General features: G+C 44.9%; 1 protein-coding gene across 3 annotated transcripts in view; it reads right to left on the reverse strand.

The window, feature by feature from the left end:
- The window catches only part of PHLDB2 (pleckstrin homology like domain family B member 2), a 141,136-nt gene that overhangs the window by 44,455 nt on the left and 72,797 nt on the right, over positions 1–23,884 (reverse strand). For all 3 annotated transcript variants that reach the window (XM_042868341.1, XM_042868340.1, XM_042868339.1), the window contains exons 2-4: positions 14,530–14,620; positions 9,915–11,263; positions 328–711 (exon numbers count right to left, since the gene is read on the reverse strand). In XM_042868341.1, the coding sequence (XP_042724275.1) occupies positions 328–711; positions 9,915–11,263; positions 14,530–14,584 (1,788 nt within the window). In that variant the 5' untranslated portion in view covers positions 14,585–14,620. The remainder of the gene's footprint in view (positions 1–327; positions 712–9,914; positions 11,264–14,529; positions 14,621–23,884) is intronic.

Genomic DNA, 23,884 nt, shown 5'->3' on the forward strand with positions numbered 1-23,884 from the left:
CCTTCCTCCATCTCAGCACAACTCTAAGTAGGAATCCGGAAACCTTGCTTGTTTAAGTAGCTTTAACTTGTTCAGACAAATCATTCTCCCCTAGAAATTCCTTACAGTCTTCTCAAGCCCTACATCCTCCAGAAAAAAAACTTCCAGCACCAACAGCTTTCATAGAAAATGAAATTATCTGCTGCTGGGTTCTAAGTTATACGAGCTCTGAAATAAATTCTTGTACCTAAACCATCCCAGTTAGGACCTGTGCTGTGAAATCTGACTTCCAGAGGAGGACTTCATGCCATCAAGCAGACTATTCTATGCCTTCCTACCCAGCATTACCTTTGGTGTGATGCTTAGATACGAAGACTCAGTGGAATCCTTCAGGAAGCCAGGGGTAGCTAATGATGAAGGCTTCACGTTTTCATTGAAGTGCTCATCGGCTCTCAGCCCCCGGGAGGAAAGGAAAGAAGCAGTGCTGCGACTGTGGTTACTTTGCTCGGAGAAATCCGAATCACTTGCAGACGACTTCAAGTGGTTTCTAAATCTCGTTTCTAGATTCATCTGCGAGTCTTCAAATACTGAGTCCTCATCTGATAGCTGCAGCTTTTCAAGTTCTTTGTTAATTTTCTGAACATCAGCAACTGTTGTAGTTGCAGCAGGGTCACTGTCAGACTTGGAGTATTCTGCACACAGATTGAGGATCGTCTCCAGCCGCTGTCGTTCCTAGTTTAGGAAAAGATAAAAGCCCTAAGCTTCACATGTGAGCCAAAGTAAAGATGAAGTCAGAAGAACACGCTGCTTGTTTTCACAGTTACTGATTTCAAGTCATCCAATTTCAAGTATGCCTTTAGCTCTCAGAGACAGTGAACAGATCTACATAAATAAACTGCTGTGTAGGACACAAAGTTAATAGACAGGAAAACCAAATCAAACCCAACATGGAATAAAACTCTAAAATAAAGTACATTTCACAGAAATTAACACTTACTTAAGTTAGGGCATCCTTACACCTACTTCTCTTTCCAATGAAGAAAATTAATGTTCATTCTGATTGCTGTAACCACACCCAATTTGTACGTATATGTGCCCAGTAAGCTCACTGTATAAAGCACTAATTACTCTGTTTTTCACTTACGCTAACCACCTACAAAGCTGCAAAATATGCACAGATTTTCCATGAACTCATTAATTCCTGACTTTTTTGGATTTTCTGTGAACTCTGATTCTCTTTTCTGAGGGAGAATTAGTCCACATTTCGAAGCACACAGTTCAGGGAGCATCACATCTAAAATAGAACATACTTCAAACACACAGAAATTGGGTGGATTTTTATTTATCAGTTAACTCAAACTCTATATGGTTTCAGATTAACTAGTTTGACCTGACGTGCTTCAAGATGCTTTGGATGCTTAATTCCTGGAAGACTTCTAGATATCTGTAATACTTTATAAAAGCATCAGAAAGTTGCTTTATTTTACTAATGCATAGCCTCCCATAACTTCTATTTCAGATGAAAGCGTTTGACCTTCTCATTTTTAAGAGGTGATGCTTTTATATTGTTCCACCGCTAGAAGAAAATTACATAAACAAAAAAATTGCTTACCATAGATCTATTGAAAATTCTGCTGGGAAAAAAAAAAAGAAATGAACAAACAAGTAAAAAACACCACTGTGAAAGCTTCACATTTGGCATTAATACCTGCACTAATGATCCCATTTCTTACTTACAAGAATTTTTTTTTCTTTTTTCAATCTTATTTAAAAAGAAAGCCAAAACACTGAACCCCTCAGCTCCATCCCCAGAAAGTAATGCAACACATTCAGTTTCCAAACTCCACCCAACATTACATTTGCAAAGCAGCTATTCCTTGTGGTCATAACATCCTACATGCAGCAGCAAGTGAGAGAACATGAGCTAAGCAGAGCTCTGAGGGCACTGCATTGCTTCTGCTCTCCCTGAAGCAAGCCACTGGAATTTTACGACAATTAAACTCTGGTTTACAAGCACCCTGCTTTTCATATAGTCACCATGCTAAGCAGTTACAGGCACTACGCGCTCATATCCCCCCACACTGCTCACATGAACTGCAGAGCTGCGTTTCCACCCTTCATAAAGCACCAAAGCCCATTCAAAGCCCTACCCAACCCAGACCTCTGGGCAGCCTGCTCCCACGTCTCCTTAGCAGGTTTCTTGTCCCTTCCAAAGTGGCAGCAGGGCTGAGCTGTCCAACACGCCGAGCTCTGGGCAGTGACCACCGGCTCGGATTTTCCACCAAATGGGTTCAACAGCTTCTGCAGTTGTCCTTCAAACCCAAGCATCCAACATAATTATGACTCTACTAAGCCCCGCTCCCTCCACATGACTACTGCCAGCCACTCCGTCCACTCCCTCACCCCGCCAAAGCCGTTACCCTCCCTCTCAGCAAGTCTTTTGGCCACGCAACCCAATTCCTAAAGCGCTGTGCAAGTGCTGGCTGGGATCGCTGGTCTCGATGATCCTTATGGGTCCCTTCCAACGTGGGATATTCTATGATTCTATGATGCTGGTGCGACAGCACAGGGCCTGGCCCCTCAATACAATCACCCCGATGGTTACAGACAGGGAAATGCAGCACTAGGACACAAAGTCCCATCCTTCCCTGCTATGAAAGGATATATATATATATATCATGTTACCCCAGGCCAGCCTCTCAGCAATCACAGCAAACAGTGCGCTTCCAAGTACAGCTGCTGCTCATCCCAAGCCGGGCACAAAGGTAAGGAGTTGCTAATGCAAACCTGTCCTTTTGTCAGCAGCCCAATGAAGGGATTCTTCCTTCCCCAAGTCTCACGTGGTCAGGAAAACTCAAAAATCACAGGAAAAACCTCTGCCAGGCTACAAAAACTTTTGGACACATTACAGAAATGCCGCTATCTCTCACTTCTATTTTGACATGCACCGACAGGCTTACAGACAGGAAGCCGAGTGGTTATTTTATACACTCTATTCTCATCACTTCATTTCGGCCAGCTTGCTCCAGCTCCAGCACACCTGCACTCAGCTGTTCTAGAACATGCTTCCAAGTCAACCAGCTAGCTAGCAAAGCACCCCTGCAATGAAAAATACAGGAGCAGAAATCCATGAAAATCCAAGCAATGACTTTGCAAGAAATACTCAACAACTTGTGCCACTGAATACAGCAGATAAAAAAGGTATGTCAATCAGTGTAAATTTGGTTTAAAACTGGGAGGGAGAGAAGAATGTTGAATCGAGCCTGATGAGTCTTCTTTCAGACTGTTTCCTGTAAAAATGCACTTTCTAACAGATTAAAAACATCCTTATATATATATTCAGAGGATCTTTTCAGGCTTGGGACAGAGTAACTGGAAAACTCCATGGGAGAAAAGGATCTGCGGGTGTTAGTTGACAGCCAGCTGAACACAAGCCAGCAATATGCCCAGGTGGCCAAGAAGGCCAGTAGCATGCTGGCTTGTATCAGAAATAGTGCAGCCAGCAGGAGCAGAGAGGTGATCGTTCCCTTGTACTCAACTCTGGTGAGGCTGCATCTCAAGTACTGCTTTCAGTTTTGGGTCAGTCGCTGCAAGACATCAGTGCCCTGGAGCGTGTCCAGAGAAGGGCAACAAAGTTGATAAGGGACTGAAACACAAATCTTAAGGAGACCAGCTGAAGGAATGGGGATTGTTCAGTCTGCAGGAGGGTCAGGGGAGACCTTATCACTCTCTACTGCCTGAAAAGAGGTTGTAGTGAGGTGGGGCTTGGCCTCTTCTTCCAGGTAACAGTGATAGCATGAGAGGGAATGGCCTTAACTCGAACCTTCCACTGTTCAACTTGAACATTAGGAAAATTTTCTTCTCAGAAGAAGTGGTGAGGCAGTGGCACAGGCTGCCCAGGGAGATGGTGGAGTCACTGTCCCTAGAAGTGTTTGAGAGCCTTATAGATGTGGCACTGAGAGAAATGTTTCAGTGGGCATGGTGGGCTTGGCCTGGTGGTTGGACTAGATGGTCTTAGAGGTCTTTTCCAACCTTAGTGATCCTATGATTCTATCAGCTTCCCTGCTATGAAAAGGGGTACACAGGCCTCGTGCTTTTGTTGCTGTAGCAATTTCACCAGTACCAGCTTTGATAAATCCATATACACATCTGAGTGGCTGGAAATTTAGGTGCTAGAAGATTTGACAAGGGGACAACAACCCTGTTCTGTTATTGCAAAACAATGACATTAGGAGACATATCTAGCATCTTGCTAAGAAAAATAGCGCGAAACAACGGAAACAAGTAACTCCCCATCTTTCAAAGGCAACCATATCGGCAATCCCTGGATTTGTTCATCTGCTGCACAACAACCTACATGGATTTTACAAACGTGTAGAGGCTAGGTGGTATCTAGGTATCATGGCAAGACTTTGTTAATCAGCTGTGGCAAGCAGGAAGCTTTTTAGATAAGTGCCATTAGTAACTGTACAACCCAAGATTTCATTAAAAATACATGTGCAGTCTGTCCTCTGCGGTTGAAGCTAACAAGATTTGCAGCTAATCAATGCAGCTACAGCTCCCTTTGTCTTCAAAGGAAGCTGCTGCTCTTTCCCTGCTTCCATTGCCCTTTAACACCCTCATGGGCAGGCAAAACCACAGCTCTGGAGCTAAGGGCTGAACAGCAGCAAGTCAAAAAGGAAGAGGAAAAGGAGGCACAGGGAACATGGAGGAGAGCAGTCAAGTCCCCAGGCCTTCTCGCTTGAAGTAAGGTTCCAAGTCAGACTGCCAACTGAGGCTGAGAGCAACTCACTTGCTATTGTTCCTCTTTCCTCTAATTTGCAAAACTTTCTCACTTCAGCCTCATTTATTCAACCCTTTTGAGTCTTTGTTTTGCTATGTTCAGTCTCGCGGTCACGAGGCTATCAGCACCAGCACCAGATTCACAGAAAGCGCTCGTGTTTCACATTGGCTTCTCCTGGCAGACACCCAAGGAGCCTTGCACAACAGGGCACTGTAAGCACGAGAGCTGCAAGAAGGCAGCAAGGGAGCAAAGCAAGAAAGCAATGGGCAAAGGGCTCAGGAGTACTCTGCAGATTTTTTGTTTGTTTTTATTATATGGTACTTTCTAATTTCCTAAACCAAACTGCTGTTAAACAGCAACTCTGTAACGCCACCAAGACTGTCCAGTGTTAGTAGTAGGAAAAGTCATCCTCATCCAGCTATGATACGCTTGCCTGGGAGTCCTATAAGAGGCAAGTCACCAATATTTTAAATACGGTTTGGGCACTTGATGTTTAAAGGATCTATAAAAAGATGCAGTGCCAAAATAAATTTATAAAACACATACAGGAGATTTTTCCAATCTATATGGATATTTATATAAGCTCCATAACTGCAATTTTAAAACGGTACCACCTTGACGGTTCCAAAATATTTCCATTTAATACCCCCTCACATTAGCTCATCTTGCTAAACTGTAATGAATCAATGCAAAGTGTTTGACATACCCAGAGTAATTCCACATTTCCTACTTGCCGAATAAACGTAATGAAATTCAGTGATCCTCCGTCTGCATGGACTGTGGAATAAGCTCTCCTAATTCTATTGCTGCTTGTTAGGTCACTGGCCATATAAGCTGAAATCCCTCCCAGCATGACTCTTGCATTCAGTAAAACTTAATTTACAGCCATATGCTTTAGATCCAGACCGACAGCTGGCTTACGGCAGGATCGTGTCGACGCTTCACCGCTCATTTTTAGGTATCTACCTCCACCTAGAGGAAGAGCACTGCACTGCCCCAAAACAGCAGCACAAAACAGGCTGCTGCTGTTCAAACGAAGAGTATCAAACACAACAGATGGCCTTACTATCTCTAGTCCTGTTGTCCGTGCCAGTGCACAGTCAGCTCCCCACAGACCGAGGAAAATGATAGCCATTCAGTTCCAGCAGCCACCACAATTTGCCTTTTATCTCAGACAGGAAAAAAAAAAAAAGGAAAAAAAGAGATTTCCTCTTTAAAAAAAAAAAATTCAATAGCTGAATCTCACTGACTATTCTTAGATCCCAGTGCTAAGTTTTTCCCTTGTTTATGAGGCGGATCAACCATCTCCAGCAACAGCTCACTGTGCCATGTACTCATGCAAAGCTTGTATACACATCCAGGTGACAAGATGGGTCTGGCTGCATCTGGAGAAGAGGAGACTCAGGGGAAGATCTTACGGCTCTTTACAACTATCTGAAATAAGGTTGCAATGAGATGGCTATCTCATTGCCTTTTCTCCTGGATATCAGTGACAGAATTAGAGAGAATGGCCTCAAGTTGTACCAGGAGAGGCTCAGGTTAGATATTAGCAAACATTTCTTCTCAGAAAGAGCAATGAGGCAGTGGCACAGGCTGCCCAGGGCGATGGTAGAGTCACCATTCCTGGAGGCGTTCAAGAACTGTGTGGATGTGGCACTGAGGAACATGTACTGAGCATGGTGGGGATGGGCTGATGGTTGGACTAGATCTTTAGAGGTCTTTTCCAACCTTAATGATACTACAAGAGGGAGCAACACCAAACACAACACAGGTACATACAAGTCTTCTCTCTTTGGTGTATGGGAACACATTAAAATCTTCTGTTTTCATCATAAAAAAAAAAAAGTCCTGTGAATTTTCACCACTAGTATTGTGTTTTTAAATTTCCATGTATATTTATTTCTCTGAATGATGAGGGGAGATCATTTGGTTTCACAAGCAGACAGCAGCAGCAGCTCAAAATGCAAATGTCCCAAGTGGCTTCTGTCACTTAAAAAGCAAACTAAATGTACGTAAGATTCACAGAATAATTTGTATGGGGAAAAAAAAAAAAACACAAAACCCAACAGCACAACAAAAGGAGTGAAAATAAAGGGAAGAGATCAAGGGCAGACACCAGGTCAAACAACGTCTGCAGAGGCTTTACTGAAAACTTCAGATGAGAACCACACAATCACAGGGGTTGGGAAGGGACCTCTCGAGATCATCTAGTCCAACCCACCTGATAAAGCAGGTTTCCAACAGCAGGCTACAAAGAAAAGTGTCCAGGCAGGTTTTAAATACCTCCAGAGAAGGAGACTCCATAGCTTCTCTGGGCAACTTGTCACCCTCAGAGTAAAGAACTTTTTCCTCGTGTTCACATGGAACTTCCTGTGTTCCAGTTTGTGCTTGTGCCCATTGCCTCTTGTCCTGTCACTGGCCCCACTGAAAAGAGCCCAGCCCCATCCACTTGACTCCCTCCCATTAGATATCTATAAACATCAATGGGATCTTCCCTCAGTCTTCTCTTCTTCAGGCTCAACAGTCCCAGCACTCTCAGCCTTTCCTTGTACTGGAGATACTCCAGTGCCCTCTTCATAGCCCTCCATGGGACTCTCTTCAGCAGTTCCTTTTCTTTTTGAACCAGGAGCCAAGAATCAGAAAGAGTTCTCCAGATGAGCCTCACAGGGCAGAGAAGAGGAGAAGGATCACCTCCCTCGATCTGCTGGCCATGCTGTTTTGAATGCACCACAAAGAACATGAGCTGGCAAGAGCAACCCATTAGCTCCACGCCAGCAGGACAGCTATGGAGTGCCAGCCAGGATGGTCTCCACTTCCTATCTGCACTGTAGCATGGTCTGATCCTCTGCAAGGAGGCTCTCGTTTCTGAAGGAGTCTCCAACTAGTCCTTCATACTTTGCTTTGAAGGCACATTATATCAGTTGAATAGTAATGCTTAAAAAGACTGGGTTTCCCTTGCCATTTACCCACCAGGTACTCAGTCAGGACTTTCACCCATCTCTGTGAATTCAAAGCACACAGATGTGCTACCCAAAGGCACTTATCTAGCGGTTGTATTGTGTCCTATTATTATTCCCTTGCTTCCTCCCCAAGATAGGCTTGAGCAGACCTGGATTGCCAATCTTCATCCACGTCACCTTCCACAAAATTAGATCAAGCTGTCCTTTGAAAGCTCAGACTAGATACTTGAGGACTCTGTTTGGACAGACTCATGTTTCCATCCTCCCAGAAGGACAAAAATAAAACAGCAGAGTTTGTGGATAAGCATTACGTGACTGGATTTAAAGAAAATAATAAATAAATAAAGTAAATTACATTCCTTCCTTTCTTTCAGAGCACTGAAAACTTATCTGGGGGCTACTCAAGCCAGGAAGGAGGTGCTCTCCTTACATGCAGCTCTTCAACCAGCTAACTCAAAAAAAAAAAAAAAAAAAAAAAAGGGGGGAGAGGGGGGAAATCAAGCAGAATCCTGAGCAGAAGATAAACTCAAGCCAAGGGAATTTCTTTCACGTTCAAATTATGTGATACACACAGAAAATACTACCGCTTTTTCATGAACTTTGACATGCTTGGAAAAACCTGAGGCAAATTCTCTTTAGAAAGAGTCAGAACTTGAAGGGACTATTTTTCTGTGAGTAAAGAAACAGTGGAAGGAAAATTAAGCAGCCATCACGTCCAAACATAAAACCATAATGATTTTTAGCATTACTGAATACAAAAGCAACCCTGTACCTTCAGTTCCTCACCGCAAAAAAATAAAACTCTTCTCCTTGAAATATAAATACGCCCCACTGTAGTGTCTTTCAGGACTGATTTCTGCTTGAGTTTTACATCAGCACTGTCTGGAACACTCTCTGATAAAAAGTCAGCACCACTTTGCACACGTCAAGCACCACGACTGCGAACAGAGGGAAGATTTCAAAAAGGAGTGGACCAACAGCAAGGAGAGGGAGGGAGACAACCCTCATGCAGTTTTCCTTCTGCTTGCAGAAACCTCCTTTCTCTCAGGGCATGATCTGGCAGCTGGGCCACCCCACCCTTCACAGTATGGCCCAAGACACCAGAACGAAGCCAGCAGTGAGCAGCACTTGTCCCAGGAAGGAGAGGACCGCCCTGACCACTTGGCCGTGTCTGAGCACATGAAGCTGAGCACCTTCACAGTGCCTTACAAAGGAGCACATAGACAACAACTCTGTAGGACAGATGCAACAACATCCCATGGCCATTTTGCTCAAACCTACCAGCATTTGAATTAAAGCACAGATATGAAGTTAACATCTCAAATTTAAGACTCAATAACACAAATTGGCTCACGAAATGATCTCAGTTTCCCTGTGAATGGTGAAATCAGCACAGTATGAGCGCATGCAAATAGGGCCAGATGGCTTTTGTAGTCCCTGCAAGAACTTTCAAGAATTACTAAGCATTCTCTTAAGGAGATTCAATTACGACATCTTCCTTGACTATTCTGAAGAACAGTTATTTATTTATTTTTAGCCTAAAAGTTGTTTCAATAACACATAAAAGTCACACCTCACTACCAGTGTACTTGAGGGCTGAAGCCATATGCAGTTTCAGTTGACCACAGATCTCTGCAGAGAGAGAAGCTCCTCTGTCCCATTTTGCTCCTCTTCTCTCAGAGCAGAAGCAAAGCAAGAATGGCTGCATTTTAATGAAAATACTCAGACAGTAAAACCACAGGCAGGGTAAGCTGATGACAGACGTCGAACCAACACCAACGTATACGTGACTTCACAGCACAGCACACAGGACTCTGAGCTGCTTACAGGAGATGGGTTCATCCTACCCACTCACCACAAAGCCGTGCCATCAACTAGAACCAAAGTGATGGATACTTGCAGGGTAGCTTGTGGGTTCTAACAGAGCCCACAGGACAAATGATCACAATTTATGTATACTCCAACTTATTTTTTTCTTTAAGATGGTTGAACAGTACTATCCATCTGAGCTAACAGAGTAGTATGCCATTTAATCATTAGCTTAATGGACCACAATAATAAAAAAAATGCATCTGACGTTGACAAAATTTACATTTCAAAAGACACCAGCGTATGCTTTGCTACACTCTCACAATGCATAGAACTGGAAGTACCAACAGCCATGAAAAACTGAATGGAAAGGAGGAAATTACCAGGCGTTCCATCTCTTGCTCCCGAAGCCGCTCTTCCCGCTGTCTCCTGTGATAGTCCATGAGGTCTTCTCTCCCTGAAATGGAGCTGATGCTGTTCTTACGCTCTCTCACAGAAGTCTGCAGTGAGTTTGGTGTCTGTCTGTAACTTTCCAAGTCTGTATCATCAAATTCCATGGAACTGGTGGAGAGGTTTCTCCTGACAGAGAATGATCTGTCAAAATCCACAGGGGAGAATGAACTACTGGGACTCGTGCCTGAGAGTCCAAGTCTATCAAAATCATCAGGAATATACGAGGAAGAAGATGCTAAAAGCATTTTCTTAGCAATTCGAGGGCTTGCAGGAACGCTAAGAGTTGAACTGACGTAGGGATTATTCCCAGAGAATGAATTGGCATGTGGTAAAACCCCTGAGCTGCATGAAGAAAAATTCAGGTAATTATCAGCATCTAAAGCATTCTGAGGTAGATCCTTTTCTCCAAGTTTTTTCCTTTTAGTATTACCCAAAGAGTTTCTTGGGGGCAAACTTAATGGCATCAATTGGCTTTCAGTTGATTTATGAAGCCTGGGTAGGGAACGGCTGTACATTCCCATATGACTTAGAGATCCACCAGAGTATTTCCTAGGGCGTGAGGCCATCGTCTCCATCATCACATCCCTGTGTTTAACTGGCTTTGCATGAAGGGTCAGACCATCATCAATATTCATTCTCCGACCTTGCTTGGGACTAGAAGGCATGCTGGCTGCCCCTGAATTGCTAACAGGGGAAAGCATCAGCTCACTCCCTGAGCTGCCATTCCACATTGTAAGAAGAGAGCCTGAGATCTTCTTTGTGTCCAGCATTCCTGGCAAGTAGACATTGTCATACGACTTGTTCTTCTGGCTATACTTAGAGTAGTAAAACTTATCTGCGTGTCCAAGAGCTTTTTCATTTTCTCTGTTGGCATGAATATCAAAGTCTGTCCTTCCTAAATTGTACCCACTGAGGGATGGAGACGTGCCTGACAGGGAACTCAAATGCTTTACAGAGAAGCTTTTATCTGGAAGATACGGACTTTCACAAGGGAAGAGCTTGCCTCCTTGAATTTTGGTAACAGAGTGTATATTTTTAACACTGGTGGAAGGACTGGGTTTAGCCATCATAGGTTGTGAAAGGGTTAAGTAAGAACCAGCGCAGTCCCCGTTTGTTTTAAATTTGAGACTTGATGAATATTTCTTCGTGTTGAGGTTTTCCATAATATCCTGGAGACCGTTTTCAAGGGAATTCACCACAGAACCCTTTCCCAAACTAGCATTTTGTAATTCCATCTGGTTTTGTGTGTGGCTGTACTCTGCCATAATCTTACTGGAATCTGCAAGGAAGAGAAAACAGGAAGAAAAAGTTCTTAGTGAATAAGTAACCTCTTGTATATGTATGTCTGCATATTAACTTGAAAAGAATGCTTTTCCTAAACATTATCATGCCTGTAATAAACGTCTCAGATCATTACAGAAAGCAAGATATAAGCAATCTTCTAATCTCTATTTTAGCAAAAATTGTAGCATAACAGATCAAACAAGAAATAGAGTCATTACCAAATTCACATCGCAGACCAGCAATAGAGCTGGGAAGATATCAGACTCTTTCTTTGTTGTCTTATCCATTGCAGGACTTTCAGTCTTTCTGTAAGCCTGAGTCTCATAAGATGTTATTTTTCTGATTTTTTACAGCTGAGGAACTGAGATACACAGAGAAGATACAAAGCTGGCAGCAAAGGAAAGAACTGAATGCAATTCTTTCAGGATACAGGTCCTGTTCTGGGTGACTTTTTCTTTTAGCTTGTGCAACTAATGCATTCGAGCCCTCAATAAAGCTCAGTTCAAAGCTCACAAAGCATTGGCTACCTTTCTGCTGCAAGGTCTGCCATGCAAAGCTTCACAGAAAATCAGCGCCTGTTCTTAAAGGTGTTTCAGCTCAGCACTCTGATGTTCTTAGAATAAAAATCTATGCAACTACATCTGCAGAAAAAAATGGAAAGGATTGTCCCAAGCAAGTATAACGTTAGGATCCATGAAAAATAACAATCATATGAGCATTAAAAAAAAAAAAAAAAAAGAAAAAAAAAAAGCATGGACAGGGGTTTCAAAATGCAAGTCCACTACCTAAGCTCAGAATTGTAACTTACATGCTGGGGTGGAACACAGACAAAAAATAATTTTGTTGTGCTGGATGTTATTGTTCAGTGACACGTCAAGCTCAAGCCTACAGCTATGAGTCCCACTCTGCAGACAGCAGACAAAAGAATTCAGCTCCTGACAGCATCAGTCACTGCAGGAGATAAACAGGCCCTTGATGTAAAAATGGCACCATAAACATTGCCAACAGCTCCTTGGATGTGCCACGCTGTGCTTTGAGCTAATAAGGCAACCACTCTTCAGCATCAGTTCCTGCAGAGTCCCTGAGCACAGCTTCTGGAAACGTGGGTCAGCTCTGGGATTTTCTCTTGGCTCAGTCGCATTCCACCTGTGACATCAAACCACCTCAGGAGAACCTAATCTCAGAATGTCACTCTGCAAGAAGACCTAACATCCTAACCTGTAAAGCGCTTTTAAAATCCTCCGAGGTGATCCTTTAATCCTCTTCTGAGTACCACTTCAATTATATGAACCCAGACACAGAATTTGGATTTCTGCTCCCCACTGGAACTGCAGAGCAGAACAGAGATGATCCAGTTTCACTGCAGTTTAAACATTAGGTGGGAGGTGGCAATGCATTCTTCGAGTGAGTCCCTGTTTCTGGAATCTTTGTTGCTGATAGTAATCTCCTGGATTACTGTCCTGGGCATCATTCAATATATACCTATTCAACAGGCTTCTGAAAATGAGTTATCACTCTACACCACCTAAGGTGAGTCTAAATGCATAACAGAATGTTCTCCTCAATTCCTAAGGAACAAATCTGTACATTTAAGAACAAAGGTTATCATCATCAATAACATAATTCAATAGGCAGAAAGATGGTCAACCTTATGAACACAAAGTCTCCTTGTGCATGGCATATCTGGCTAACCACGTGTTAACCACAAGTCCTACTAATGGCAGAAAACACTATCTTTTAGCTTCAGGTCCAAACCTCAGATTTATCACTGCACAGAATTTAATATTTTTCTTAAGCTGACTGATGTTATTTGCTGTAATTTTAATGCATTCGTTTTGATGGTACAATTAAGTTGCCTTTGAACCAGTAAGTTCAAGAACTCTGTCAGATCATCACTGCTGTGAGTCAGTTTCTTATAATGTGACATTTTACTTGGCATTTTTAACTGCTTTCTTAAGTTCTAATGAACTGCAGCAATGAAGTGCAAATGAACAAAAGGAGGAACGTGATTGTGTTCAAGACAAAACAAAGCATCTGAAAAAGATCAAGCACTCATCGAATCAGTGGTGTTATGAGGAAGAGGATATAAGAGCTGTTGGAGAGAAAAAAGCACAACGTATACACCTTGTATGCTTATATTTCCATTGCACAACATAGCCTAACTTCCATCCACCCTTTCCTCTTCCCTTTTCCAGATCTCTCTTAAAATTAACTGAGAGTTAATCTCACATCAAGAACATACTGTCCAGATTGTAACGAACACAGCTGAAGTTCAACTGGCTTTGCATAAATTCCATTGACTCCTATATAAATAGCTTAGCAGACACATTAATGGGACACTGTAATTGTTTATTACTCCCTTGCAACACCAGTGGGGCACATCTCATTCTGCGAAGACTAACCGCTTTTGCCAAAAAACAAGTTAGCTCATGGAAACTTTCAGGCTCATTCACTACAGCAATGAAGGGTTCGTTGTACTTTAAATCCAAACATACATAATAAAAAAGGTCACAATACCTTCATGTAGTCATGTGGATTCAACTTTCCTCTACAACACCTAATGCAAATTCTACATTTTCAGTTCCAGTACGAGTGCCCACAATCTTAAGGTTAAATCCCAACTGGACTGCAGCGCACGTTTAACTGAATCTTAACTTCTTCCCACAAGCTAGATCATGTTTTGTTTTGTTAATTTGTAAGGTAATGCCTGGGATGAGGCTTTGTGAATAAGCCATGATTTGTTGCATGTTCTGTCTGATGCTGCCTTCACAGCATCCGGGGCAGGGAGCTCCAGCCCTTGAACTGTATAGGATCTGTCCTGCCCCAAGGTCAGCCCAAGCTCACACTTGGTAACCTTCAACGCACAGTTCAAGGTTTCCCTACTCAGCAAAGCACGTGCTGCCAGGGGCTATACAGAAGAAAATTCTTTTTTTTTCTTTTTTTTTTTTTTTTTTTTTTTTTTTTTCCCCCCTCTCTTCTTCCTCCCCCCCTCATTCCTTTCCTTTTCTGTCATTCCTAAGTTCTTTAGCTGGGGGTCACTGATTTATATTCCAGCCAGACATTAAACAGATGGGGGAGGGCTGGCTGGCTGTAGCGTATCCAGCTGTGGCCCTGTTTTAGCTGGTGAAATGAGTTAGAGACAGAAGAACAGAGCACTGATCTTATCTATGTGTAAGCGGAATGAGAGGACCAAAATCAATAATAAATCCTAAAACACTTCAGTAAATTTACAAAAAAACTTCATTTCTATTAATTGATTACCTGACCCAAGATTCTGAAAGGATGAGGCGTTACTTCTGTTTGGCATCATATTCATCTTCTATGTGACAGTTAAAAGAAACTTAATTTTGACCTGCAAATAAAGAAGAAAAAAAAAGTTGCTTTAAGAAAGGTATTCTGAGAACATGTTTCAAGTGCACAGTACAAACCAAAACTGACTTTTCTTCTAAAATTTCCACATGCATTTTTCAAAAAGAAACAAGTAAAAAGATGTTTAGAAAGTGCACTGCATGTTTAATGTGGAGGCTGTGGAAAAAAAAGCAACTGGAGTTGTTTCATCAGTTTAGAAGTCCATAACATTTCATCTGATAATCTGCCGTTATCTATGATCCCTGACTCCGTGCAGGCAGTTACTAGTCACAGCTCCTGAGCTCTGTTTGCATTCCTGTGGTTTCCTTAAGAAATTGTTAGGAAGGCCGGACTCTTCTACAGAAGATATTATTTTTGAGAGCCGAAAGCCCAAATGCAGCCCATGCAATGCCAGCATCCTGCAATCATGATGAAACCTACATTGAAACAGGTATGCAAAACACAGAAAACATTTTGGTGAGACGTGATGTCCGAGGCTCCAAGGGAGCTGGGTGAGGAACGTAAAGAGGTTCTTTAAAAGTTCATTAGAAATAAATAAATTGAATGCAGCTACAACGGAAACTTGGCTTAGCAGAAATGCCAAAATTGTATCCCAGCCACTAAAGACTAAAATTAAATTTAAATCCAAATAGAACGTCTCTAGAGGGTTACTCTGTTTATGAAAGGTTGAAAAACAGGCTTTAAAGGAATTGCACCCAGTGACAAAATTAATGATGACCGTCTGTAGGTCCTCTGTGTTTTACTTCTGGGTGAGCAAACAGAAACGTGGCAGAAGAACAAGTGAGGAACAGAGACAGATGACTGATGCCGCCTACAGATGAGCCACTATTTGTCGTCCGTAGTCGCAGCCTCAGCATTTCGGGTCACTGCTGCATGGAATCTTCCTGCCATGGCTTTTTCACCGGAGAACAGCCTTAGAAAAGGAGCTGCCTGCTAAATCCCTCTGGAAAGAAGCTTCCTTGCAGTAACCTCTGGCTTTTCTCCCACCCTGCTGGTCCCCTCCCTTACTGTGCCAGGCAGGCCCTGTCCCTCCTCTCTTACTTCATGAATCACATCTGCGCTGATCTCACTTCACAGCACTTTTGCTCTCTACAGAGGTCATTCCCCACTCCTTCTAAGGAGAGAGTTTCCACTCTGTTGGGCATTTCTCCTCACAGCAAGAGGCTGCCTTCACCCTGACAGCCCTCTCCAGGAACGGGAGACGTGGGCACTGTGAATGCAGTTCTGCTCTTAGGAGGCCTCCACCTGGGGCTTCGGCACTGCAGGCTTTGCGTGCTCCAGGGCAGACGGTGGGAAATGGCCTGGAAAGTAGACAGTTTTTCAGCCGTGTCACGTTCAGCAGGCAATGTTGTTGACACTGAACGTCTACCATCTCTGAGACACAGACCCTGAACATGTACCATCCCCAAGACCCAGTAGGGTCTCCCATCCCATGGAGAGATTCCTTCCTGCTCACCTTGCCTCCTCTCACGAGTGGCTAGTGATCATGAACTCTCCCAGCGCAAAGCTCTGAAGCTTTAGGGGCTTCCCCACCAGGAAGGACCAGCTGGTACTCTGTCTTTTGCCTGCTGGCAAAATGTTAAGCAACAGGACAGAAACGCCATTAAAGTGGCTGCTACTTTCCCACCTTCACACACTGTGTGCACGCAAGGCACTGTTAAAAGGCATTTTCAGAACACTGCTCCTCAAAAAGGAGGTGGACCTTAATCTTCTCAGTGCATGTTCAACTTCACATAGAAAACTGGCAAACTGTCACACTATCCTGTAACAGAGAGCGTAACTGTATCACTGATCAGAAAACTAACTTAACGTTAGTTGGATCTGAGGAGAGAAAAATTATCTGACTTTTTCACCTGTGAACATAAGCAACAAACTTCAAATGAACTTGGGAGTTAAACTAACAGCTCAAACCCAATAGTTCTGCTCACACAAAATCATACTCTTTCAGGTTTAGGATTAAGCAGGACCTCGTCCAGCAAGGCTGATCCTCACAACAGAGCACACACTGCACTCAGCCTTGTCTGGAATTAAGTGAAGTGACTTCATCTGGGATTTATGGTCATCTGAAGTGAATGTAGACAGCATTACCAATCACGTTTCATCCCTGCAGTGCCCAAGCCAAATTAAGTTTTGTTTTACTAACGACCAGAAGACACAGTGATTCATGGCTCAAACAGGCGGCGAGACAAACAAAGGATTCCACTTCTAAGGTACATTATAACACAGGGTTGCTTTATACCAAACGTCTATCCACTCAGCTAAGCAGAAGAGATCTACAGCTCCACATAACGCAGGTACAGCTTTGCACAGTGTTTATTCCAGATATTTAGGGTTTTATTTCCTCCCTGTTTGGGCTCTGTCCCCTTCCTTCAGTTCAGCCTGAGCTGACAGCCTCCTCCCCTCAGGACAAGCTGCTGCAGCACACTGGTCACTCCTGTGTTACCAACAAGCCCCTCGCAGTGCCTCAGGAATAGCTACTGCGTTCCTCTGACTGAAAATAAACAGCCATTTTTAAACAAAGTTCCTAAAATTGACCATCTGCTCTCTCTGGCTTCTCTGCACTTCATTGTTTCTTCATTCCTGGTTTCCCAAACAACACTACAAGTAGCACCCGGCAGCTCCTGTCCCCTCTCATGTCCCTGACATTTCTCTTCAGGAGCTCACGCTGCAGCAGCATACAGCCACCCATGGAAAACAGATGAAACTCCATCGTGCTCTGCAAAGAAAAAAATTTTCTGCTAAGTTTTCCCAACACAAAGAAAACTTGGTGAATGAATGACTGCTGATGGCTTCAGTGCCTGGAGTTGCAACTTCCCCGCGGTATAGCACACCCATACCCAAAAATGGGCTGCTCCAATCCCAAGTCCATTTACTTTTTTCCTGCAGAATCTTAGGACAGTCCACTTGTTCCTGATTAAAGCAAGACCGTTACTTTTTTTCCCCTCCTCTCTCATTTTCTATTTATGAAAAGTACTGATAGGCTCACTCGCAAGGATAGGAAAGTGAACTTTATGGAGCTCTACAGTTTACCTCCAAAAACACTGAAGTTTAAATCAGCCTTTCCCCAGTCCCTTAAAGCCTACTGCCAACAAAAGCAATACATTCACAGTAAGGCACCTGCATAACTCAGCTGAGATGTTATACCCAAAGCCTAGGGAATGAGCTCATCATTAAAGAGGGACCACGGCCATCTCTGCCAAAAGCTCAGGAACTCAGCAAGGCTGCTATCTTAAAGTCCATTTAAACATGTCAATTTCCTCCTCCTCCTTCTCCCCCACAACCTAGTACACCAGACCTTAAGCTACAGCTAATTTCCTGCCAGCACAGCCCTGAAAATCTTCCAGTCCCTCACTTTCCACAATATAGAATAGACATAGCCTGCAATATGCCAGTGTGAATGACTACAAGGTTGGTTATGGAGCTTTCATTCCCAACGCTCTCCCCCTGGCACATTCACTAGACTGAATAAATTAAAAGGCAAATATCTGCAAATCCAATTTGACGAAGTCCCTCCTTTGTAACCCTGCAGGTTTCCGATGTGGAAAAAGGAGTGGCAGAGGAAGTCACTCTTACAGCTTATCTCTTCCTTTGAGAAATTATTCTGCTATATTGGAGAAGGAGCAGAAAAAGGGGAAATGCAGTAACAAAAAAATCCTACATAGCTTCATCCTCATAATAAACCACATCTATTTTTCTGGCATAACTACACCAATGATTCCAAAAACTGCACCAGATTGCACAGCTGCTCAAGATTTCTAATTGCTCCACCCCACTGCATTAGCGTGAGTCTCTCCTTTATTAGAGCTGATGTAAACCATTTACTCTTTTTAGTAAACTGAAACCACATACTCATTTTTATCAGGTCAGGAAAACTGACAATTTTAAATATCCATCAAACCCAAAAACATTTATTATCATTTAAGTACCACAGTTTGATTGCAAATAGAAGACATCACCTTACTAGAATGTCCACATGAAAAATTCAGCGCAAATAACAGAAGTTACACTGTAACAGCTACTCTTACCTGGAACTGAAACTGTTCAAGTTCCCATCTCAAAGGACCTTATCTTACTCCTATGCACAGGTAGGACATGAGATTAAACCACTTACTCAAACAGCATTATTTCAACAGACATCCTTACCCCTGCCTTACTTCTTGGTCACATAAGTCACTGTTTCGTCTGGATTTGCTCACAGAGCTAAGCAGAGGTTAACTTGCTATTTTAAAATGAGAGTTCATTGTTTTCTGCCCAAACAAAATCCACCAAGAGGCAGAAATGTTTTAGAAGAAATTCCTGCTGAAACAATGAACTCCTTTCTTCATGCCGAAAAACAGGGCTGGCAAAAGACAAGCCAGCTTCAGGTCGGCTTGGTGTCTCTCTGGTAGTGAAGCTCAGGAGTCAGCCACCCAGCCCACACCAGCTTACCACCACGCACCAATATCATGGAGCTCCCAAGCCTTTGTCAAGCACTAAGTCATCAACTCTTTTTCTGCTAAAAAAAAATAAAAACAAAAAACTTGAGCGTGCTAAATCAGGATGTAAAAATTCACACGGGCTTGGCAAACAGAGAGCTCTGCTGGTGGCTAATGGCCTATGACTGCTTGTATCTAATTGCGCAGACTAACAAAAAACAAACAACATCTGGTATAGCAGGAAAAGTACACAAATACATTCACTTTCCATATCTGAAACCCAGGAAATGCAGACTTTCTCAATGTTAAATTCGGGGAAGGAGGTTGGGTGAAAAAAAAAAAATTATGACTCCAAACTCATACACCGTAGAGGAGCAGAAAGACTTCAAAGAGAAGTTCCTTCTTTCCTAACCCGACAGGATACACTTGCTGTTAGGATGCCCCTAATACATTCAATAAGAACTTGCCATACACAGCAGGTGAGTGAGTCCCAGAAAATCTAAGAGGCTAGAAAAACTACTCAGAACAACTCCTAAGATTTATTTTTTTCCTCTGAGGTGGGGGTGGATGCCAGGTTGCTTCTTGGACATCCTTACCATTTTTCCCCTATCTCCCCATTGCATTTTCCCACTCTCTCAGCCAACCTCTGCCCAATGATCCGCTTCCCTCTGTGCTGATTTCTTTCACTGCCACTTTGTGCCTGTCAGTTCCTTTATTAATCAGCAGCCTTCAATGCCCACTTACTCTGACAGTTTCTCTTATTCCGTTTGTCCCTTTCTCCTCAATTTGTCTCCTTCCTGAGACGCCTGCCCTGTATTTCCAAACATCCCCTCCAGCTCTTCAGCTCGCCTTCATTTTCCAGCACTCTCAGTGCAGCAGAGATGCCCCCAAACTAAATGCTTCACATCATAATTGCTCAGCAAACCACATCATGACAGTGGCAGCTTGAGAAGCTTCAAATTGTCGGGACATGCCCACTGCGGGCAGCAGTGTTACCAAACCACAGGCCTGCCTACACGACACACCACAGCACTTATCAGCAGGATTTTGTTCCCTTGAGTGAGGAATACAGGTGCTATGCCTATAGTTACAGCACTTAATATAATGAAGGCAGTTAGCTAAATAGTTCACTGAAAATCTGATCCCACTTGCAGACTCGAGGAGAAAAATAAGCTTCATGTTTATAGATTTCCCTCCTACACTGAGGTGTGTGGAGGACCTTCTGCAGGGAAGAACTCCCAGATTTCCTCATTTGTGCGCCGCTGCTCCGAAACAAAAGCCGAGTGACAAGCATCTGCTCCGAACACGCTAAGCAGGGCATCACCTTACAGCTGGTTGGCTAATGCACTGGGATGCACTGCTTGCAGTGCTGGCTGTTCTACACACCAGCATTATCTGTTTGCTTTAACAAGTGAAGATGGAGAGAATGCACTACACACGCAGTGAAGGCAGGATTAACTCTTTCACCAGCAATCAACACTTTTTCCCCTGCTTTCATTATTACAGCTGTTCTCAGGATCCTGAAGCAGAAAAAACAGACCAGACCTCTCCATCCAAAATCCCCTGGTCCTTCAGATCCAAAACCCCTCAATTCTTCAGGTCCCAGCCAATCTTAAGGCAATCTTCATTGCATCCACCCCTCTGCCTCCCACCTTAACAAAAAATACTCGAAGTCTGGACTTTGTTCCTTCCCTGAAATGGTCGGCTTCATAACCATTTCAAGAAACCAGTTACTGATGTATCTGGCAAGCCCAGATAAGAACCAATTTAGAAAAAAATGACTGCTCTTCCTGTCCTGGTTGCTGTCAAAGATTTCCATTCCCTCAGTGAGAACATGGACACAGAAAAAAAGCTGATTTAGCATTTGACAAAACAGAAATACATTTATGGTGCAGAAAAGGAACCCACTTAAAGCAACCGCAGGAAAGGTATCCGTGGCTCCAGCAAGAGTAAAGTTTTGCTATCTGAAGCCTCCAAAAACTAACACTCTCTCAGTTCCCTCTCCAACAGCACAGGTGAGCGCTCTCCTGTGTTCTGCTAACTTCTTTCTCTTCTACGTTCCTTCCTTCTGCTAGAGCAAAGCAAGCCCACCTCCGTGCCAGAATCCCACTTGGCTCTACCACGCCTTTCCTCACCCTGCCTCTCTTCCTTCTCTCTTATTAATCAGAACAGTGAGAGCTTGGGGAATAAATAAATAAATAAAATTCACCAAATCTAAGAACAGGCAACGCTCCCTATCTCCCTCTTTCCCCTCAAGAGAGGTGCACGCACCCCACAGATCACTCACTGCCCTGTTCTTATGGGCAATGCGCCCATCAGCCGCCCTGGAGATGGCACGTGTGGCGTCAAGGTGCGCAGCCACGGTGACAAGACGAGCATTTGGTGGAAAGGAACTGGTGACAAAAGCAATGTGCTTAAGCTCGCGGAGGCAGAACCCCATCTCCCCAGCCTTTATGCAAGCACCGCTAGCCCGTTCGCACTTCTCCACGCAGGGAAACGTCTCGGGCAGTTCGGAGATGGGAAGGAGAGCGCAGGGGATCGCCGGCTTGCACCGTGCTCCGGGGGGGATGCGACCCGTCGGCTGCCCTCCTCGAGAGGCCGGCTGGGCTGCCCGGCTCCCGCAGGGCGCTCAGGTGCGTGGCTGCACCCGGTGGTGCCGGCTCCCAGCGGAGCCCCGCAGCCAGCAGCCGAACAAAGAGGCACGGACAAAGAGCGCCGTCCCCGAGGCAGGTACAAGAGCGGGGGGAAGCGCAAGGCACCGAGACAAAACTACGCCGTCCTCCCGCGCACCCACCCGGCCCCGCGGGACGCCGGCCCCGGCCCGCACTCACCGCCACCGCGCATCCCGCTGCCGCCGCCGCCGCCCCGTCCCGGCCCCGCGCCGCCGCCGCCGCCGCCGCCGCCGGGAGCCGCCCCCCGCACCGCACAGCACAGCCCAGCAGCCAGCGCCGCCCCCGGCAGGGCTCAGCCGTAGGGTACCCCCGCGGGCGGAATGGTTCGCTCCCCGCAGGCTGGGGTCGCGGGAGCGGGGCGGGCGAAGAAGAGCCGGAATAGGGGGGGTGGGGTTGGGAGGAGGCGATCGAGAGAAAAGAGCGGAAAGAGCGATAGGGCGAGGGTTGGCGGCGGCCGGTTGGGTCGCGCCCCAGCAGCAGGGGCTAAGCGGCACGGCGTGAGGGGCAGCGCCGGGGCCGCCCGCGAGAGCAGCCGGCCCCCTGGGGGCCGCCGCGGGCGTTTTGCGAGGCATAAATATTAATCATGAGGCAATTTCCTGCCCGTGAGATTAGCTGAGCAAATAGGGCGGCTGCCGAGAAGGTGCGGGCTTGCTTTTCTTCGCCCGGGGCCGGGGGTGCTCTTACCTGCGCCCTCCTGAGAGCCCTGAGGGCAAGGCTGCTCCCTGATCCTCAGGAGGGAAAGGGGCTGCTCTGGGGCTGAGCCTGGCAGCCACCTGTAGGACCTTCGAACAGTTTGCCCCCACCTGGAAAAACACCACCACCAAGCACCACCTGTGTGTGTATGCACACACTTGTGGCCTCCTGGAGAGGCCCCACGTTTCCACGAAGGCTGTGTGGTTGCTTGCCTTGTCTTAGGGCAGGGAGCCAGCAGCCTATGGCCCTGCACACCAGGCAGGATGCATTCGCTGAAATGGTGTGCCCAGCCCGTGACATGTTTGTCCAAGAAAGCTGGGGATGCTGGCCCAGGCACCTCCAGAGGTCTGGGAGGCTGCTAAGCAATAAGGCAGCAGGGCTGCTGCTGTCACCAGTGCAAATCAAGGAGCCTCCAGGGTCTCTGAGGAGACTTGCAAGAGCCAGACATGCAGCCAGCATGTATGCATCCTCAGCTTCATGAAGAAAACCCCAGCAATCAGAGAACTAACCTCATCCCCCATGACATGGGGGCAGCAGGCCAGGGTGTCCTGGATAACAGTCTTGCACGGTGCAGTGTGGCCTTGATGCCCTGACATTTCCTGTTTGTGACTCAGTAAGCAAGCACCTACTGCACAGGGGCCTGGGTAGCACCCTGCAGACCCGACACACTACAGAAACTCTTCACTGGTCCTGATTGCAGCATTAGTTATGATCTGGAGCCCATCTTGCATTTTCCAGGAGATATTTTACTTGGCTAAAACAATCACTTTACCACTGTACAAACTCTGTAATCACTCTTTAAAATCTCAAATCTGTTTTATAACACCCTCAGTCCCAGAGAACACTAAAGAAGTAATGGCTGTCCTGGTGTCTACTGCAGTTTTCATAGAAAATGATGAGCTTTTAAGACAAGTTATTCCAAGAGGCCAGAACCTAGCTGAGTTCTTCCCCTGTGATGTCTGGGGGCTTCATCTACTGCTGGTGTTGAACCTGGCTCTTCTGCTCTGCTCACCAAACAAACAGTCAGTCCATGCGGTTAAACAAATAAAGCCACATACACTTCAGGAATGCAAAGTTAAGGACATGCTCACAGCTGGAAGAAGTGAGAATGGCTTTTAACAGTGCCTGTAGTCAGAGCCAAAAGCAGCCAGCCTTGCCTACATCTCACAGGGTTTCCTTTTGTTATTTTGAGTGGGAAAACTGTAATAGTAGTATGCAAAAACCTCCCTAGGGGAAATAAAGCCTGATATGGAAAGGAGTAACTTACAAAGGTACAAACCTTTCCTCTGAAAGAATTCCGAAATGCCTGTTGAATTGTTCCTGTGGCTAGCTCCTGCACAGTGGTGGGGTGTCAGCAAAGCTGGATGAGGCTGAGTGTGTGTCCCCTCCCATAGATGTAGGTAGGTCAGTCCAAAAGTGACACCTCCTCTTTATTTCTGTGGAAACTACAACATATCCAAAGTGCAC

Source organism: Lagopus leucura, unplaced genomic scaffold, assembly GCF_019238085.1.
Source record: "Lagopus leucura isolate 7727_CA_CO unplaced genomic scaffold, USGS_WTPT01 Super-Scaffold_100001, whole genome shotgun sequence".
Taxonomy (NCBI): Eukaryota; Metazoa; Chordata; class Aves; order Galliformes; family Phasianidae; genus Lagopus; species Lagopus leucura.